The sequence below is a fragment of the Streptopelia decaocto genome (genome assembly GCF_964273445.1).
Source record: "Streptopelia decaocto genome assembly, chromosome: 9".
Lineage (NCBI taxonomy): Eukaryota > Metazoa > Chordata > Aves > Columbiformes > Columbidae > Streptopelia > Streptopelia decaocto.
The window spans coordinates 11,028,395-11,046,847 of record NC_138664.1 but is presented as its reverse complement, the minus strand read 5'-3'; the positions used below and the strand labels follow the sequence as shown (position 1 = coordinate 11,046,847).

The 18,453-nt window shown below is 41.4% G+C and overlaps 1 protein-coding gene across 1 annotated transcript in view; it reads left to right on the top strand.

Annotated features, from left to right (window-relative positions):
* Positions 1–18,453, top strand: part of MEGF11 (multiple EGF like domains 11) — a 262,478-nt gene that overhangs the window by 164,186 nt on the left and 79,839 nt on the right. The window contains exons 7-10 of the mRNA XM_082061380.1: positions 2,583–2,829; positions 4,548–4,668; positions 9,782–9,918; positions 15,995–16,207. Of these exons, the coding sequence (XP_081917506.1) occupies positions 2,583–2,829; positions 4,548–4,668; positions 9,782–9,918; positions 15,995–16,207 (718 nt within the window). The remainder of the gene's footprint in view (positions 1–2,582; positions 2,830–4,547; positions 4,669–9,781; positions 9,919–15,994; positions 16,208–18,453) is intronic.

Below are 18,453 nucleotides of genomic sequence, written 5' to 3'. Positions count from 1 at the left end.
GAGCTAGTTACACACTTGAGTAGTCTAGCACACAAGTGGTCTGATTTGAGCTCGGTGGAATTGTATGAATAAGTATTTGGATTTAGCTTATCAACTCGGTATCTGCCTACCTTTGTAAAGGTACAGAAGTTCCCACAGTGCAGATCTGTGACTTATTGCAATATAAATATTACATAATGTCCCAATGAAATCACATAGGTAAAGAATTTACTTGCAACTCCACAGTCTGTCACTGCAATATGGGACTTGAAGGAAAGGGGCAAAGAAAACCAGCAGGAATTGGTGAACTTTGAGCAACAAAGTTCTTATTTTCGTGTGAGATTACTGCAACATAAAATCAGGTGAAGATGGTGTTTCATTGTCACAAATTTTACACTAACACATTGCCAATGAATTTCACTCAATTCCCTTTGCAATTAATCAGAAGTGGATTAACTGGTACTGTATTAAATGCCTCTGCTCTTTCTGACGTATACAGGGCTTGCACTGATAGCTAATAGCAGAAAATCTTTGTCATCTAAGGTCAAGACTTAAATCCATAAGAGACCAAATTGTCATTGTGTAGATATGACCCCATCACTAGAGAGACAACAGGATGTTAACCTTGGGTACAGACATGTACTCTGGTTATACACACACATTATTACTTGGGTTTCAAACCATTTAGAGAACTGTTCTGAAAACCTGTGTGTAGTTTTAGGAACATCTAAAGGAGCCAAACAAGTGCAACGGCTGTGTCAGCCATTGGAAATGAGACATGATACAAGCCTCATCTTTCTGTAGATGTAGAATTCTTTTTTCCGTGTCTTCCATGAGCATTCAGATGTACTTTAATCCTCATTTTTATGTCCTCTCCCTAATAAATCCCCATGAAATTCACATTCTTAGTAGGTCTCTGCTATGCCAAGCTGTTTTATTTCATATATAATTAAGACATTTTGGCTAGCTACTTTGGGCTAAACATACTGAATGTTGCAATGTGTGCTTACTGATGCCTTGTACTTAGAAGCCTTTGGAAAAATCTGTCTAACTGCCAGCTGGTTTTCTGGTCACTGCAGGTTTCTTTTATTACCCAGATTTGAGGTTTTTATGATTTTACAAGCAATTAAAGGAATTTCTGCTCTTTACTTCAGCATTTTGCTTGCGAGGTTCACATTTCTACCCTTTGTGGGTGTTCAGGTTCTGCGGAAAACAAATCAGTGTTTCTGGAATGGGAATTGCTGGGAAACTCCGTCGGCTCCAGATGAATCACAGAGTCCTAGTGAGCGTCTGTGGGAAATAAAGACACATCATCTCTTTCCACAGATTCTCAGTAATAATTTAAGTCTTATAAAGAGTAAGATTTTGTTTGCTCGGCTCCCAGGAGTGTTAGTGAGGAACTATCATTCCTGTTTACAGCTGTGGGAAAAATAAGGCAAAGCGATAAAATAACTTGTGTGAGACACAAGCAGGATCATGCGCAGGGACATGTTGCACGCTCTGCGTTCTGCAGGACATGAAACCATCCCTCTGCACAAGCAGCCTGTAAAACCCTGCAGATCCCTTTGAAGACCTTGGAATTGTCTTCTCAAGGGTTTATTTTGGCCTTTTACACTGTTGCTCAAGAAACACGAGTTTGTAAATTGGAAATCAGTGGTGTGAGTTGAGTGAAATCTCGCTGCTGAATATCCTCAGACTGACCACTGGGTATCCTGCTTCTCAAGGAGGGGGACCAAAAGATTGCCAAAACTAACTGATGTGTGTACTTGTCTGGTGTGGGTTTATAGCCACGTGCTGTAGAAGAGGAGGGCTATGAAAGTTCTAGGATGAGCTTCAGGCATAAGTGGGCTTTACATTTGCCTTGCTAAGTCTGGAATCAGAGATCCAGGCCTGAGAAGCAACCAGTGTCACCTGGGGATTAGTTTGCATGTTTGCAAATAGAAGAGTTTGTGATGACAGCCCTGTTGCTGGGATTACACACTTGTTTCCTACATGGCAGTGCATTTTTACACTGGCAGAAGAGTTGTTTTTGGTATAATTGAAACCAGCTCTCTGAGAACAAACAGTATTTTCTTCTCTACCATCTCTTTACTCCAGCAAAAAAACCCAAAACAACACCAAACCAAACCAAAAAACAACACCAAAAGAGAAAACCTTCTTTATATTATTGTATTTATTATCTTATGGGAACAGTGCGAAGAAACAATATTTGATGACATTAAATCGACGGGATTTCCTTGGCAGTACTACCAGCTGTTAATGACGCTGCAGTCAGGACGTGATCCTCTGCATCTAATTCCACTATAAATTCGTTCCTTCCAGCTATCTAAGAGCACTAAGAAACAGGATATTAAAAGATTTAAGTCCTGATCCAATAAGGGTGTTAAACAAGTCCTCAAATTCAGGTGCATAACCAGTGCTGTTATCTCCTTGCATGCTAAAGTACATTGGTGGATCAGGGGAGTAGTTTGAAGACCCTTTAGCAAGTTCCTGCATTAACGGTGCCTCTGCTGCTTGGAACCCGAGCAGGGGGGGCTGAGACGTGCTGCTTGCGATGCACTTTCCTAATTATCTTAGTAAAAGACTGTGTGTTTTTTTCCCAGGTTGCGACAGCGATCACTGGGGACCCCACTGCAGCAACCGCTGCCAGTGTCAGAACGAAGCTCTCTGCAACCCCATCACGGGCGCCTGCGTCTGTGCTGACGGGTACCGTGGCTGGCGCTGCGAAGAGCTCTGCGACCCCGGGAGCTACGGCAAGGGCTGCCAGTTCCAGTGCCAGTGTCACAACGGAGCCACCTGCGACCACAGAACGGGAGAATGTCACTGTGCTCCCGGATACACGGGGGTATTGTAAGTTCATGGATAGGTGTATTTTACTCTGCATTGTTTACTGCTTTTCATGTAATGAGTAATTGGCAAAATTTCATAGAGTCAGAGCGTGGCTGGGGTTGGAAGGGACCTCTGGAGATCACCTAGTCCAACCCACCTGCTAAAGCTATATCTCTGTATTATTATACACCTTCCTTTGTAGAAATCACGTAACACAATTTCAGAGAGACTAAATAAAGGAAATCTCTTTTACTGCTAATTATACCTGTCTGCATAATAAATAAAATTTAGTGCTAAATTGAACTTAAAAATCCATTATATTTTCCAGTTTGTTCAACAACTGTACCTGTTCATAATTTCAGTATGTGAATACAATCCAAATTACAGTTGAGTTTTTATAACCAATTGGACATTCAACTCATTAGCAGTCCAGTGCAGTATCGAATGGGACTTACCATCCCCAATTTATTTGACTTTCAGCCTAACTGAGGAAGCATTACTGTTAACTATATCAGCTTACTATCTAGGGGGTAAATTTTTAGCATAGTGAGCAGGGATTTAGCAGTGTCACTCCCATTAACTTTAACGAGAATCATGTAGCTAAATCCCCATCCACCAACCTGAAAGTTTACCGGTAGGATTCACAAAATCTGCATATTAATTTTAGGACAGCAAGCAGTAGCTCCCTGTTTAAAATTGCCCCCAGTGTAACATCAGTTCTCATTAGAGATCTTCCAGTAGTTTCAGAAGTAATTATGTTTTTCAAAATTATTTAAGAGGAAAGAGAATTTAGTCACTGCATTTGGTTGGAGATCTATTATAGGTGACTTAATACTTTTGCAGTCTAATGTTATTTGTTGACCTGCATGAAGGGGAAAGTACAAAAGAAAGACAATATTAACCCTCATGAATAAGTGATATGCCTTTTAAATATTTTATTTAATACCTGATTTCCTCATAGACTTGTGACCTCAGTCCTGGACGCACTCACTGCTATAGACTCTGCTCACTGTTAGGTCCTGTTGCCATTAGTATGTCAGTTCTCAGAAGTAGGTACTTGCAGGGCCAGCCCCTGATAGGTTTTATGAACATCCTCATCAGAGGATACTCAGGGCAAGAACTTGCTGTAGTTTCAGAACCTGGGATTAGAGAAAGAAGCAATGCTGGAAAGCACCAGTGTGCACATGTAGGAGACACCGGTTTTTGCAGGGACTAGCCTTGCATTGGCCCCCCAGGAATGCAGAGAGACACCCAACGAGCTTAAATAGCCTTTAGATGATGCCGAGTTCTTGCCTGTCCATTATATATGCAAATGTTAACATTTAGTAGAGACTGGAGAAATCTTGAGCATTTTAATCCCATCCTTTTATCCTATTTGTAGCTTCTTTTATTGCCGTGTCACATAATTCATATCGAGGCCTTCATCCTGCAACTCTTAATTTTCTGGGCTCTTTAGTGGATATGACTTGTTCTGTTTGAGAAGGGTGAAATTTGGTATGTGCATCAAGATTACACACACGCATCAGCCTAAAAGGGCTGGACCCATGACACACAAATAACCCTAGCAGAAAGCAAAGAAATCTTGGCTAATTGGTAATGCCAACTGAGGCTTATTGAGGTTTCATAATTTGCATAAGGACTCCCATGATGACTTGTGTTGTGGATTTTCTTCATTTACTGTTTCATGTAAATTCTTCTAACTTGTCTCTTTGGTTTTTGTTTCTTCTCTCTCCACAAAGCTGTGAAGAGCGTTGTCCCCCCGGCAGCCACGGAGCTCAGTGTGAATTGCGCTGCCCTTGCCAGAACGGCGGAGTTTGCCACCACATCACCGGAGAGTGCTCCTGTCCTGCTGGATGGATGGTGCGTACTTTGTTCATGCTCATCCCTCATTTAGAGGTTGGAATAGGAAGTTAATTGTTCGGTGTCTCAGCAGGCGCCTTCCCTGTGTGTTTGTGATGCGATTTCTTGTCACGAGGCTCTAACAGTTCTGAAAGTGGGGCCACTTTTGTTTTTGTGTGCACAGCACTTGGCCACCATCATCAAGTTAAAGGAACAGCAGTACACCAGGCAGTGACTGCTCGTCGCTCTTTTGGGTGGGAGAAGAGACAAGAAAAATTGTCTCTGAATTGCAGTTCCTTGGAATATTCCTTGCACCCTTAGACACAGCCCTCAAATGGGACAGAAAGCGCAAAGCTCAGCTCAGTGTTGTGAGAAGCTCTGTCCTGTTCCTCCTTCAGGAGAGGGAGAAGCCAGCGGAGTTCAGTGGTTTAGGCAGTCATTAACGCAGGAGGCTGAGAGGAGACCTTCTCGTTTCCCCGAAAATAAGACAAGGTCTTATATTAATTTTTGCTCCAAAACTTATTACTTTTTTACATGTATAGCTGCCTGGATGCTATTTAAATTGACTTTTTTTTTTTAAGTGAAAGGTAACTAGGGCTTATTTTTGGAGTAGGGCTTATATTTCGAGCATCCGCAAAAATCCTGAAAAGCCATGCTAGGGCTTATTTTCGGGGTAGATCTTATTTTGGGGGAAACAGGGTATCTGAAAGGACTTTGGAGCATGGAAGGTGTTGGTCCCTTCTCCCAAGTAACAAGCGATAGGATGAGAGGAAACGGCCTCAAGTTGAGCCAGTGGGAGGCTTAGATTGGATATTAGAGAAAAATTTCTTCACAGGAAGGGCTGTCGGGCATTGGAACAGGCTGCCCAGGGCAGTGGCAGAGTCACCATCGCTGGAGGGGTTTAAAAGGCATTTAGACGAGGTTCTCAGGGAAATGGTTTAGTGCTAGACCTAGGTTATGGTTGGACTTGATGATACTAGGTGTCTCTTTCAGCCGGAATGATTCTATGATTCTATACAAAAAACACAGAGACCAGTTCAATGTCCTGTCCTTACTCAAGCATAATTCCCATTGATTGCAAGAGATTTGCTTGTATCAGGGATTGCACTGGAGAGAGCAAATTGCCCTAATCTTTAATCCTTTGTGTCAAGAAAGCAAGGCCAAACATTTTAAAAGTCCTCAGCTTTATCAATAATGTAATAATTAAGTCTCTTGGGGTTTGCCAAATCTCACAGGCCTGCATAGCATTTCTCTGTACTAAATTTCCTGGCATTTTTCCTGTATCTGACAATTAGTCTCTTGGCAATATTGCAGGATTTTAACATACACAAGGACTGTGACTTTTTATTTTGATAAGTGGAAGGCCCTGAAGATCATCACACAACTGTGGCTTCTGATGTGGACCTTGTACTTGTTGAAACGTGTAAAGGCTGAGAGAGATGTTTATGTTCCTTTAGATTAGTACAGCAAATGCTGCCTCCATTTGATCACACAGCTGCTTTTAGTTAAAAAGTCCCAACCATGAGATTCTGGTGGCTGTCAGGCAGTAACATGAGAGAAGAACATAATTTTTCCCATATTTTTGGTGGCAGACATGTATGGAAAGTCTCTCTCTGACTGGAGAAGAAGAGTCTCCCTAACTTGGCTGGTCATGGCAAAGGTGCTGCTGATGTTATTCCATTTCAAATGACAAAACAGGCAAATTTTTTCAGAAACTTAAGTAAGCATATGGCACCTTACCCTCAGCTGGCATTCGGTGGAGACAAAGAAAAGGTTCTTTCCGAAAGGGTACTGGAGCTAAAGCATAAAGGAAGCAATTCAAATATTTTTGAGGTCCTGTGAATCCATTCTGGCACTACCCCTAAGAAGTGATCGATAAAGTGATTAACAAAAATATTGCTTTCAGGCTATTTTTTTCACCTCCTCTTATCTTCTACATGCCAATATTTCTGAGGATCTGAGTTGTTTTGCTGTACTCTTTCTTACCTGTATTTTATTAGGAGTTATCTCTTTTTTGCATAGTTAAAAAATTACTGACAGAGGAATATCAGAATAGAGCAGGAAGTTTTTAGGGGTCTTTTAGGAGGCAGTGTAGACCTTAGAGAAGAACCACAGCATTGGGGCTGCGCAGCATCTGTGGTTGTGCCTTCAGGCCCAATTCTGCCCTGGTCCATACAGCCTGGAGTTTCTTCTCTTCATTTTTAGTGGCCCAGAGAGATCTTCCTGAAAACTGTGTTGTTGACTGTTCAGTCCCCAGAGAAACCCTAGAGTTAACAATTGATGTTTGAAACAAGCATAACTTAAAATTGAAGAACGACATCAAGTATGCCGGGGAAAGAAACTGAAATTATAAGTAAAAGCACTCAGCTTGTAAATGTTGAGATTTTAAGCATAAAGGGTCTCTCCAGGGTTTTAATGAAAAGATGGTAATTCAGTACACAGAGAGAGAAATCTCGTGTTTTTTCATGCTATATTTTTAACTCTTGGTGGCTGGAATGGTTTGGGAAGTGAGACATGAGTGGGCTGTAAACAAGCAAGCAAGATGAGATTGCTAGACAGCATTTGTTTTATTTCACACCATGGATAGTCTTTCTCTGACATCAGGAATTTTACTTGCTGATTTTGAGACTTGAACCTGCATGTTGGTATTGAATATACCTTCATGCTGGAAGGAGACAATTCTCCCTGGATTTATACAAGTGCAAATCCACCTGCATTTTGTTGCTGCTGGAGGAGCTGAGACTTTTATCCTTTCCTAGAGCAGGTTTCTTAACAGCAGCTCAGCTCCCTCGGGGCTTGGTTGCCCATGGGGTATGAAAGGGGAGGCAGTAAGTTGAATAGAAGGAAATTCTCAGGTTCCTAGGTTCTTCCTTGGATCTGCCATCTTCAAAGCCTGGTTCTTTTATTACTTATAATATTTCTTTCCTCCTACCCAGTGCAGACTCTCCCAGAAGCACAACAAGTTATACGAACTGAATCCTGTGAGATTTTACTGTCCTGTGGGTTTTTCTCCAAGAGGATGATGGCTAACAGCAGATACCACTGAACTAGTCAAGAAAATGTAGCTTCCAGCACACTGCGATGTTGGACTTTTTCCACTCTGCGTGTTTGTGGGTGGCTGCTTTAGGGCCTCATTAACAATTTACGGGTTTAATTCTATACGTCTTTCTCATTTGCAGTACTAAATTCTCCAAGCACTCTTAGGAAGTAGGGAGAAAAGTTAAATTTAGCACTTACAATGCTTCTCAGAAACACTTGTGAAGGACTAGATCTTCAGCAATCTTTCCTTAGGTGACAGAACATTCGTCACTGACAACACACCCTGTTTGGTCCCAGATCCCGTTCTCCAGGCATCATAGTGCCATGTCAATACAACACGTTCTGCTAAGCGCTTTTTCTCATTGCCTCTGGGCTTTATGAAGCAACTATAATTTGTATTTTTGTCTATTTTTCTTTCTGTTGTGGATTTTAAACATAGGGGTGTGTGAGAAAATGGAGCAGGAAAATATAAGTTCCATACTACAAAACAGTAATAATACATCAAACAATGTCAAAAGCAGAAGCTGATGAGCTCAGGACCTTAAAAAAGGTGCTGATGGGGTGAACTTTACTGATTAGATGTATAAGCAGCAGGAAACGTTGGTCTGACATTTGATCCTCCAGAGAGGGATGTTTTGGATTCCCTTAGTACACATTAAGGCAAGAAGTACGCCTAAAGATTCTCTTGGCTCCAGGGGGATGCATCACAGAGTATTGCTTTCTCATCATTTGTTGATAGAAATCCTGTTCTTTGTGAAATGTGAAGAGAGAAAGTATTTATTATCAAGATAAATGGATACTTACATTTTCAGATATATAGTGTTGTGTACTACTCAAGTCCAGAGACACCAGTTTTTTAACGCTGTAATCTGAAAGTTCTTGAACTGAGGCCAACCTGTCTATTTTACAGCCAAGGAACCACCTATCACTGGTTGGGAAAGGCTTGAAATATCTATTTTATGATTAAATTGAAGAGCAGCCTCTTCACTTTGAGGTTGTTGATATTGCTAAGCTTCCCCAACTGTTGAGCGAGAACCCCATGGAGTCAAACAGCCATTACATTCCTGGTTTATGTTTTGTATAAATTGTGTCTAATATGCGCCTTGTTCAAAACTTGGAGCCCCTGGGGCTGGGTTAGGGAAATAAGCCTGCTGAGAGACTTTTTAAAAATAATAATGGGGACAAAGCCCACCGTTTCTATCAAACGCTGTGCGGCTCTGGCAGCAGCACCACTTGCTGCAGTTTGCCAAACCTTTTCCATTCTAGGACCCTGTCTTCACATCCCAGCACTGCCAGACTTGTTTTGGCTCAAGTTACTCAGCTGGATGCCAGGCACAGATTGTATGTTTGCTCACATTAAAAAAAAAAAAAAAAAAAAAAAAAAAAGAATTCATAGCAATTCTAAGGAAGTCTAGGGAAATCCTTGTAAGGCCACGATGCTTGGCAGGGGACCTTATGTGATACGTGGGGCAAAACCACCTGAGTATGGCAGATAAATTCTCCAAAGACACAACCCATGGTCAGCAAGGCTTGCCCAGCGATTTTCCTGATGAACAGCCTGGCTTGTCTTCACTTTCAGGAGTGGTTAAGCAGCGAGGGGAAGGAGGAAACACCTCAGACATGGAGATTTGGGTCCAGATGAAGGAGAGGACTAAAAGGGAATTTGCAACAAGGATTTGGGGTGGACTGAAGTAAAGCGGCAGCCGAGAAGAGGGCTGAGATGTATCTCCAAGGCTGGGGATAAGAAGCTGGGAGGATGTTGGATGATGCATCCAGCCAGTGTTCAGGGAGCAGGCAGATTCTCCATTGCATTTTCTGACACACCAGCTGCAGTTTACAGGAGAGATCCAAAGAAAATAATTAGCAGCAACTGTACAGTGGTGAGAAAAATCCCTTCTGGAGGTAGGGTACACAGGCATTTACTCTGGTAGCAGAAATTTGAGACTGTGTTTGGCCCGTCTTAAACAGAAGAAATATCGCTGCTATACTTAGATCTAGTTTTCACAAGAAGGATGATAAATATCCAAGCTGCATATAGAAATTTATTGCATTATGAATGTTGACTGAGATATTGCTCTCTCTGTGACCTTACCAGGGGCTGGTGTGTGCGCAGCCATGTCCTCCTGGAACATTTGGAATTAACTGCAGCCAGGACTGTCCATGCCACAACGGAGGGCACTGTGATCCCGTGACAGGAAAATGCATCTGTACAGCTGGCTACATAGGAGACAGGTAAAAATCAAAACCACAAAGCTTTTAGTTTTAACCATGGATTGGCAATATTTTTAGCCCTTCTAGGACAATCTTACTCTCTGAAAAATGGTGTTGTGTTTCTATTGCTTCAATTAGGTTCATCCTTCTGAAGCAGTTCAGGCATTATAAATGTGGCAATATCATTACTTTTTATCGGCAGTGCTCTCCATTTACAGGTTTTTTTAATATAACTTTTAAAATTTAATGGATTAAATTTAATTTAGATATTTACAGTGATAAATTTAATAGAGAGCATTACATGTTTACAAGATATGTAAATGAACTATATTTATACAAATTAATATCCTCAAGAGTAAGCAATGCAGCAATTTAATGTTTCCTTCAGTCCCTCTGTGCTGCTGCAGCACTGATCCATCTCAGACACCAACAAAAGGTGATAAATCCTCAAAATTTATAAAAGAGAGACTCCACCCATAAATCGATCAGAAAAGATGATAATATTGTTTTACAAAGGTGTCATGGATTTAGCAAAACGACTGCACAGCAAAATGAAGGTGAGATTGTAACACATGTTGGTTTAGCCCTCCAACCAATCCTGCCAGCAGGGCTGACACTGGGGGGGGGGGAACCTGCAGTTAAACAAGGTTTTCTGTGCGGTTTGTGCTGGGGATGAACAGTGTCACCAGGGATTCCAGACATCCTGGGCACAGCTCATTGTATCTGCTGGGCTAAAGCCATTTCTCCTGTGTCTTCTTTATTAGGTGGAACAAGCTGGGATCATGTGTGCTACAATTATACCTTTATGCGGTAAAGCTCATTGGAATTTCGCATTTCTTGCTTCATTGTACAATCAACAAGTCTTCATAGCACACACACAGCCCAGCCTGCAGCATGTGCTGGGGTTCAGAAGGCTGTGTTCTTTCCAGGGGAGGTTAGATTGGATATTAGGAAAAACTTCTACACAGAAAGGGCTGTCGGACATTGGAACAGGCTGCCCAGGGCAGTGGTGGAGTCACCATCCCTGAAGGGGCTGAACAGATGTGGAGATGAGGTTCTCAGGCACATGGGGTAGTGCCAGGGGTAGGTTAATGGTTGGACTCAATGATCTTAAAGGCCTTTTCCAACCAAAGCGATTCTATGATTAAATGCGGAAATTCCTTGTTTCCATTCTATCGACAGCGATAATTGGAGTGGGCTCTGGATATTATGTCATGAAGATGATGGAAATACTAATTATTTCAAATTAATTTAGTGAAGAAGACATCAGTGTGTCTCTCTGTTCTCCATCTGAAGACAGTGATTTCAGCCATAGGGCACCATGTAATTACTGTTCCTAACCAAAGCTTTCTCTTTCTCTCCTTTTGGAGACAACTTCACTAAAGGAAGCAGCTCTGCAGCCTGGACACTAATATTGGTGCCAAAGTCCAGTCCCCAGCCCTGGCCATGCTCAGGAAGGCTGACAGAGGCCCTTTTTACCTGGGTCTCCTCATTTGGTTGTTGCACAGCCAGACTGATTTCTGGCTGCTGCTGAATCAACACCATTACAGCCGTCAGGAGCTCCAGCCAGCAGCTTGCAGCTCAGCCAGTGTCCCTGCTCCACCGCGAGGGAGAGTGTGGCGGAAGAGCTGGCGCTGCTACAGGCACGTGGCACAGGGAGAGGACTGTAGTGGAGTTGCCGAACAGCAACACTTACCCACTCCAGCAATAAAAGTAGAGAAAGGCCCACTGGAGATGAGAAAAGGAGGTGGCAAGTAGAAAGCAGAAGACCTAGTTCTGCCTGCTGTCAAAAGCGGAGGGTTTTGCTGCTGATCGCCCTTAGAAAGGGGCTGGAGAAGTGGCTAGAACAGCTCTGATGGGAGGACAGGCTGAGAGAGTTGGGGTGTTCAGCCTGGAGAAGAGAAATTCTGGGGACATCTTGTGCCCTCTCTATATTTAAAAGGGGCAGATAAGAAAGATGGGGACAGACTTTTCAGCAGGACCTGTTGCGATAGGACAAGGGGTGATGGTTTTAAACTAGAGAAGGAGATACAGGCCAGACATGGGGAAGACATTTTTACCTTGAGGGTGGTGAGAGCCTGGCCCAAGTTGACCAGAGAGGCCGTGGATGCCCCATCCCTGGAGACATCCCAGGCCAGGCTGGATGGGGCTCTGAGCAACCTGAGCTGGTGAAGATGTCCCTGCTCATGGCAGGGGTGGCACTGGGGGAGCTGGGAAGGTCCCTTCAACCCAAACTGTTCTGTGACTCTGTCATTCTAAGGTGAGTTGAGGAGAGGCTGAGCAGAGGAGCCACTACAGGGCAGATCTCACAGACGTTCACAAGAACTGTCCTTGAGCGAAGGGAGTGTGGGCTCTTTAGATCTATATGTGGAGAAAAATATGAGAGATTTGGACTACAAAGAGAGAAGTGGCTTGGAAAGACAGAGACAGGGAGCAAAATGAAGTGTGATCAGCAGGAAGAGGTGGAAAAGAATCCAAGGGAAGGTCTGCACACAAGCAAAACCCTTAGGAATGGCTCACTTGCCCTCTCCTGGGCAGGGAAGTAAAAACCAGGCACTGAAGGGAGAGGCAGAAGAGCAGAAATGCGAGTGTGCAGAAGGATGAATTGCAACAAGGAGAAAGTTAAATAAACGGGTGGTTCAGAAAGCTTTTCTAGAAGCAGAGAAATACTATATTAGCTCAGAAATGTCACCCTTTCAAATGGGTTCTGAGAAAGTTAAAGCACATTTATCCATCAGCCTTTAATCAGCCTTCAACAAGTGAAACCTCAGGCCCATTGTGTTCAGCTGCAGTTGTGTCTCACCCGCGCGAGGACGGTGTGTTTTCTGATGGTTCGTTCCAAACTGACGTGCACACCCTTACCTTGCTGTTCACCGCAGCCAGCTCATGGTTGATTGCCTGTTGATTTCAGCGAGGGCAGGAGAAGGCACAAGGTCTTTTAAAAGTCTAAATTGCTTTCCTTAGTTCCTTAGTTATGTGCTCATACAGCGTGGACAATGGGACAGATCAGGCAGCACCTTTTTAGCTTAAAGTCTATTTTACTTTCTGGATCTTGTGCAAATGTTGCAGTGTTACAGTACAATTGCAAGTATAACAGTGGAGTGCTGCTGCACAACAAAACAGTGTTTTCTTTAACATTTTACAAGGCACTGAAAAAAATTTCCTAATAATAACAGATATTGTGAATAACATCAATACAAATGTAAACACACTATCTATGATCATCTTTTTAAATCTTCAATAAGTACTATAGAATTCCACAGTTCATTGTCTTGTGTAGAAGATAATAACAAATAGCTAGATAAATATTTGTGGAGATGAAATTGTCATAAAGTTCTACGTAAGTGTAATTGCCACACTTTGTTCCCTACATGTTTTCCAAGACGTGACACTGCACTAAATATCCAGGAACTTGGCAAGAACTATTAATACCTCCAGGCAGCTTTGTGCTCTGCTGAAATGACTGGATATGTCATGTAAATGTATGTTTTGCAAACTAGAAAAGAATAATAGCAGAAGCACAGTTAGAAGCTGAGAATGGGGTGTCTAAGAATTCAGTGGCTGAGAGGAAAAGCGAACATACTGTTTTAGCTTTGTTTGCCATATTGCCATTAAACCTAAAGATTGAATCTTAACAGAATAAATACCACATTTGTTATAACAATATGAGCAGACATTCTCCTGTTGTGTTTGTATCTGCATCTTTTATCAACAGAATGGCAATCTCCACGTTGGTGTATTTTGAATGGCTTCTAACGTTTGTCTGTGCTACCTAAATGTGATCACTGTTTCCAAAGGAAACAAACAAACAAACAGAAAAGACTAAAACACTTTACAGCATTTTTCTGTGAAAAAAATTTGGCTGGAAAAAATGTAGGTGTATGTACTAAGTTCATCTTTTAAGGAGGCTGTCTTGTGTTTGATATTTTGTGAAATTGCTTCCATTAATTCTACAGGTGACAGCCATATTATCCTACCCCAACCCAAATAATTATAGTACATATTAAAGTTCAGTGGGTATTATAATACGAATCTCCCCAGATAGGCAGAAAGCAATGTAAATTAAACAAGAAACATAACTAGGGCTTAGCAGCTCATTTTGTAATTTAATTGAACAATGTATCTGGTTGTTAATGGTGCTATGGACACATTAGATTGATATGTTGCAAAGGAAAGATGTTTAAGTAGAAAGCTAATTCCTGCTGTGATTATTCTTCTGTTCCAGAGAAGCCATTATTAGTATTCTTCGTATAAAATTCATTAGCAGTAGCTGCTTGATCTCCAAATAAATAAGTTGGTTAAATTGTTAGTAGAAAAAGGCTAATTATGTAAATGGATTAGGTCGTCAATATTTCATTTCCAGATGCTTCTCTCCCTGCTAGGTAATGCTTCATCTTCTATAAATATAGAATGATATAGTACACTATTGACTAAGTATTCATCTCATTGAGTACAGAGCTCTCCTGCTAACTAGTAGAGCTGTATCCAGCGCTGGAGACATAAGGCATCTTAATATCTTCTTCATCACATTTCATTTGTTTAAGTGTTTCAGTCCTAATGTTACCACTCTTTGCTGTTATTTCCTCTGCAGCTGAACCCCCTGGAGCTGCAGGGCCACCAGCTGGGGGTTCTCTGGGCTCCTTCCCTGTTTGTCACAGGCTTTTCTCTCTTTTCATCTCCTATAAACTCTTGAACATGGATTGTGTAACTAGTAGCCGTGTTGATGCTTGCTGCAACTAAATCACTAGCTAGGCCTTTTGCTTTGTGCATTTATTTTTAGTGAAACATGATCATCAGAAGCTGCAAAAGTAATGCTCTTCTTATATACTGCCTGTGTTCATTGCAGTTTTGCCTGGCTTGCATCACACATTAATCTTTTATTACTGATCATTATATTAACTCTCACCTGCCAGCTGTGAAATGACCTGCGGAAAGACATTTAACAATTGCCTCTATCCACTGAGTTTACAGTATACACTTTAATCAATGCTCAGGATTAAATTAATGCTGATAGGCAATTTCCAATATCTGGCATCCATGCGATAAGGGAATTGGGCTTTTCTGGGCTTCTTTTTCTTTTTTTATTAACTGAAAAGGCGTATCTGTATTTCACGGTGGATCATGTAAACTGTAGTACTGACTCATTGCAGAATTTTGAAACCACTGAATTATGTCAAGCACAGAATCGGTTGCTTTCTTTAGGACCTTAGTTGAGCTTTTCAAAGTGGGAAATATTATGAACACTTAAACTGGATGTGTAGGACAATGAAACAGACTTTTTGGCAGATTTTATAGTGTATCCAGTAGGGGAATATTTTAAACGGTGCATGGACGGTGCAATTTAAAGCAATCTGTGTGAAGTGTTTGCAGGTTCCATTTTTATGTGTATCAAATATTAAAAATGTTGGCAATTTTGGAGAAGATACTACACTAAGGAGCGTGAAAGAGATTTATCTTGAGATTTTATACTACTGAGCATCTATGGAGTAAGAGATGAAAAGCAAATTCGAGCTTTAGTTACTCAGAACACACACAAAAGACAAAGGAGTGTATTTGCTCCTAGTTGGTGTGAAGTTGGTGCAATGACAACGTAGAGGGAAAGTAAAAGTATTGGTTGCTGAGGAACACCTTATTCAATATTGCTTATAGACCACATTTTCTTTTAATCCTCATTAACACTAAGAGGACCATATGCTTTTAAAGAAGGTGCACAATCCTTCTCTAATACAGAGTAAACAAAAGATGAGGGTTTTTTTTTAATAAAGTATCTTATTCCATATCAATTTCTTATGCTTGATGAATGGAATTGTCAAGGTCCAGGAAACAAGAATGCCCTATGTTAACTAAGGTAATATTAACTAATGCAAATTTTGCAAGATATGATTGAACAGAGATTAATGGACTTTCAGTTAACAGCAATTTGCATGCCCAAGATATCACATCACTCTGATGATATCATCAGTTCACAGTATATTACTTAAATAAATGAGCAATGATTTTGTACTTAATTCATTAACAAAAACATTCCCATGTAAAAGTCATAAGCAGATTAGACTATGGGATTTAATTGGATCCTGTCTCACATATTTCATTGCAGGTGTCAAGAAGAGTGTCCTATCGGGACATACGGCTTTCAGTGCACGCAGAGATGTGACTGCCAAAATGGTGCAAAGTGTTATCATGTGAATGGAGCGTGCCTGTGTGACCCTGGATTTAAGGGGATTTATTGTCAAGAAAGAATGTGTCCAGAAGGGTTTTATGGCCTCAAATGCAACAAGAGATGTCCCTGCAATATTACCAACACTCTCAGGTATGTACATCGTATTATATATACTAGTGCAGCGACTGGTCAAAAAAAAGCATTAGGAAAAAATTCAATTAACTACCCCTACTCCTTTTTCTCTGTAGTTTTGATTAAGAACACAGACTACTCCTCTAGATTACAATCTTTGATTTAAATGACCTCAAGTTTGGAACCATAAGTCTCAGTCCAGCCAGGTACTCAGCATGAATCTGTTAACTATTTGAACGGTTCTACCCAAATCTGAATCAATCTGACATACGGCCTTATCTTGTAACTGCAGTCTTCTAGGAATAAGAACTATCATATTATGCCCATATGTATGTATAATAACCCACTGAAGTTTAGAAAATACAGATATATTTACTCAAATCCATAATTTTGGCTCTTTTTATGACATGAGTTTTCTTGTTAGTTCTATAGACAGCAAGGGGACTTTCAAAATGAAACCTAGTTTGCTTCAGTTTATCTCTTGTGACAAATTACCTTGTTGAAAACACTTGAGGCAGATGTATAAATAGACTGAAATCAATATCCCCAAGTCAGTCTATGGGACTGTAATGAAGTTGACATTGTCACTATAGACATCTCCTCTCATGTGTGCCTGGTTTTGCTCTTCATTCAGTATGTGTGAGTGTGAAATATTCAGGAAAATAAATATCAGGGAAGTATACCTAAATTGGAATAAGCCTCACTTAAAAGGTCAGGTTTCGATGTTTTATTCCCTTTTGCTTTATTGAGGATGTGATTCTTGAGGTTCCCATTACTAAGACCTAGAGCCACAAACAGACTTGAGTACCTAACATGAGATAGGTTGAATTTACCTTCCTGTTGAAGCCTTGAATAAACCCTAAAAAAAGGAAGAATTTAAGACTCTTCCCTATTTTCATATTTGTTACCTCAGAGAGAGGTAGAGATAATTGATGCCCAAGAAAATATGCCCTTGATACGGACATTCTTCAATTTTAAACCAGACAGGTAGGGACCTGACTGTCCTGCTGATGATGACAAACCTCCCTTGCAGCCTGCTAAAATATAAACATTCTCCTCCATTATGTATGCAAGAGATACCACCTAATTTGTGTGCGTGCACACACGCACCCTCACACACACACACAAACACTTCAGGCAAATCTGTTTGTGGGCTTGAGATAGACTCTGTTTGTCTCAGTCTTGGAAATAAACAGGTGAACTTTCTTGCGAATTCAAGTTCAACTGGGAGTGGTGAGGTTTTGCTTAACTGGAAGTCAGAGCTCACAGTGGAGTATTTAAAAGCCTTGTAATTCTGATGGTACGAGTCCTCTACAGAAAGACAGCTCTAACTCTGCCAGCCTTGACAGAAAGGATCCAAAGTATTCAAGGTAGCTCTGTATAACAGGCTTCTATCTTTTCGGATCATTTTGTGTATCATGAAATCACTGGAAAAAATAACATCCCTAAGGCATGAGCTGAGCATTACACACAAAAGGTGGATGTTGTGTTGTACTGAGGATGGGAGATGTCTCAAGAATTACGGCAGGGTGAGCTAAGGTATAAATTCCTGCATGTCACAGTGCTGTGCAAGTACTTGCCAGTGTGCATGACTTAAACCTGTGGTAAATACAAGGTAAACTGCTCCTCAGTGGAAGCTGTTGTTCATGTGTACTGGAGGGGGAGGATGTGCTCTTGGACGGTATCTGACACTGTGTCCTCACCGCCCTGTCAGCCTGCAGAAACGTGTTTGCATGCCCGTTTTCCCAGAAAGGTGGAAATAGAGTGGAAGGACTAAAGAACACAGGCAAAGCTGAGCTTGGCTGCTGTTTCTCGGCTTAGCACTTGATTTGTTAAGAATATTGTAAGTGGGGGAAGAGTGTGGGTTTGAGGGTGCAAGAGTTCATCCTGGGTTACTCAAAGAACTGCATGGGAGATGCTCCCAGGGTTTTCCAGAAGATCCTTCCTGGAAAAACAGACTAGCACCATCCAGCTGTGAAGAAAGATGAGGTTCCAGATTTGAGAAGAGCTCCAAGAGGTGGAGGATCAAATTGTCTGACAGGGCACGTGGTCATTCTTGCACACCATGTACTGGACCTGTGCCTGGTTGCTGTCCGACAGGTACATTTGATGCCTTCTCTCCCATCACTGCTCTGTCAGCTTTCCTTGCAGCATCCTCTGCTCAGACGGTATCTCTGTTTCGTTAATAAATGAGTCTAGTCTCTCCATTGATAAAATCTCCCTTTTTCCTACATCTTATCACTGTTGTTATGGAACAAAGAGCT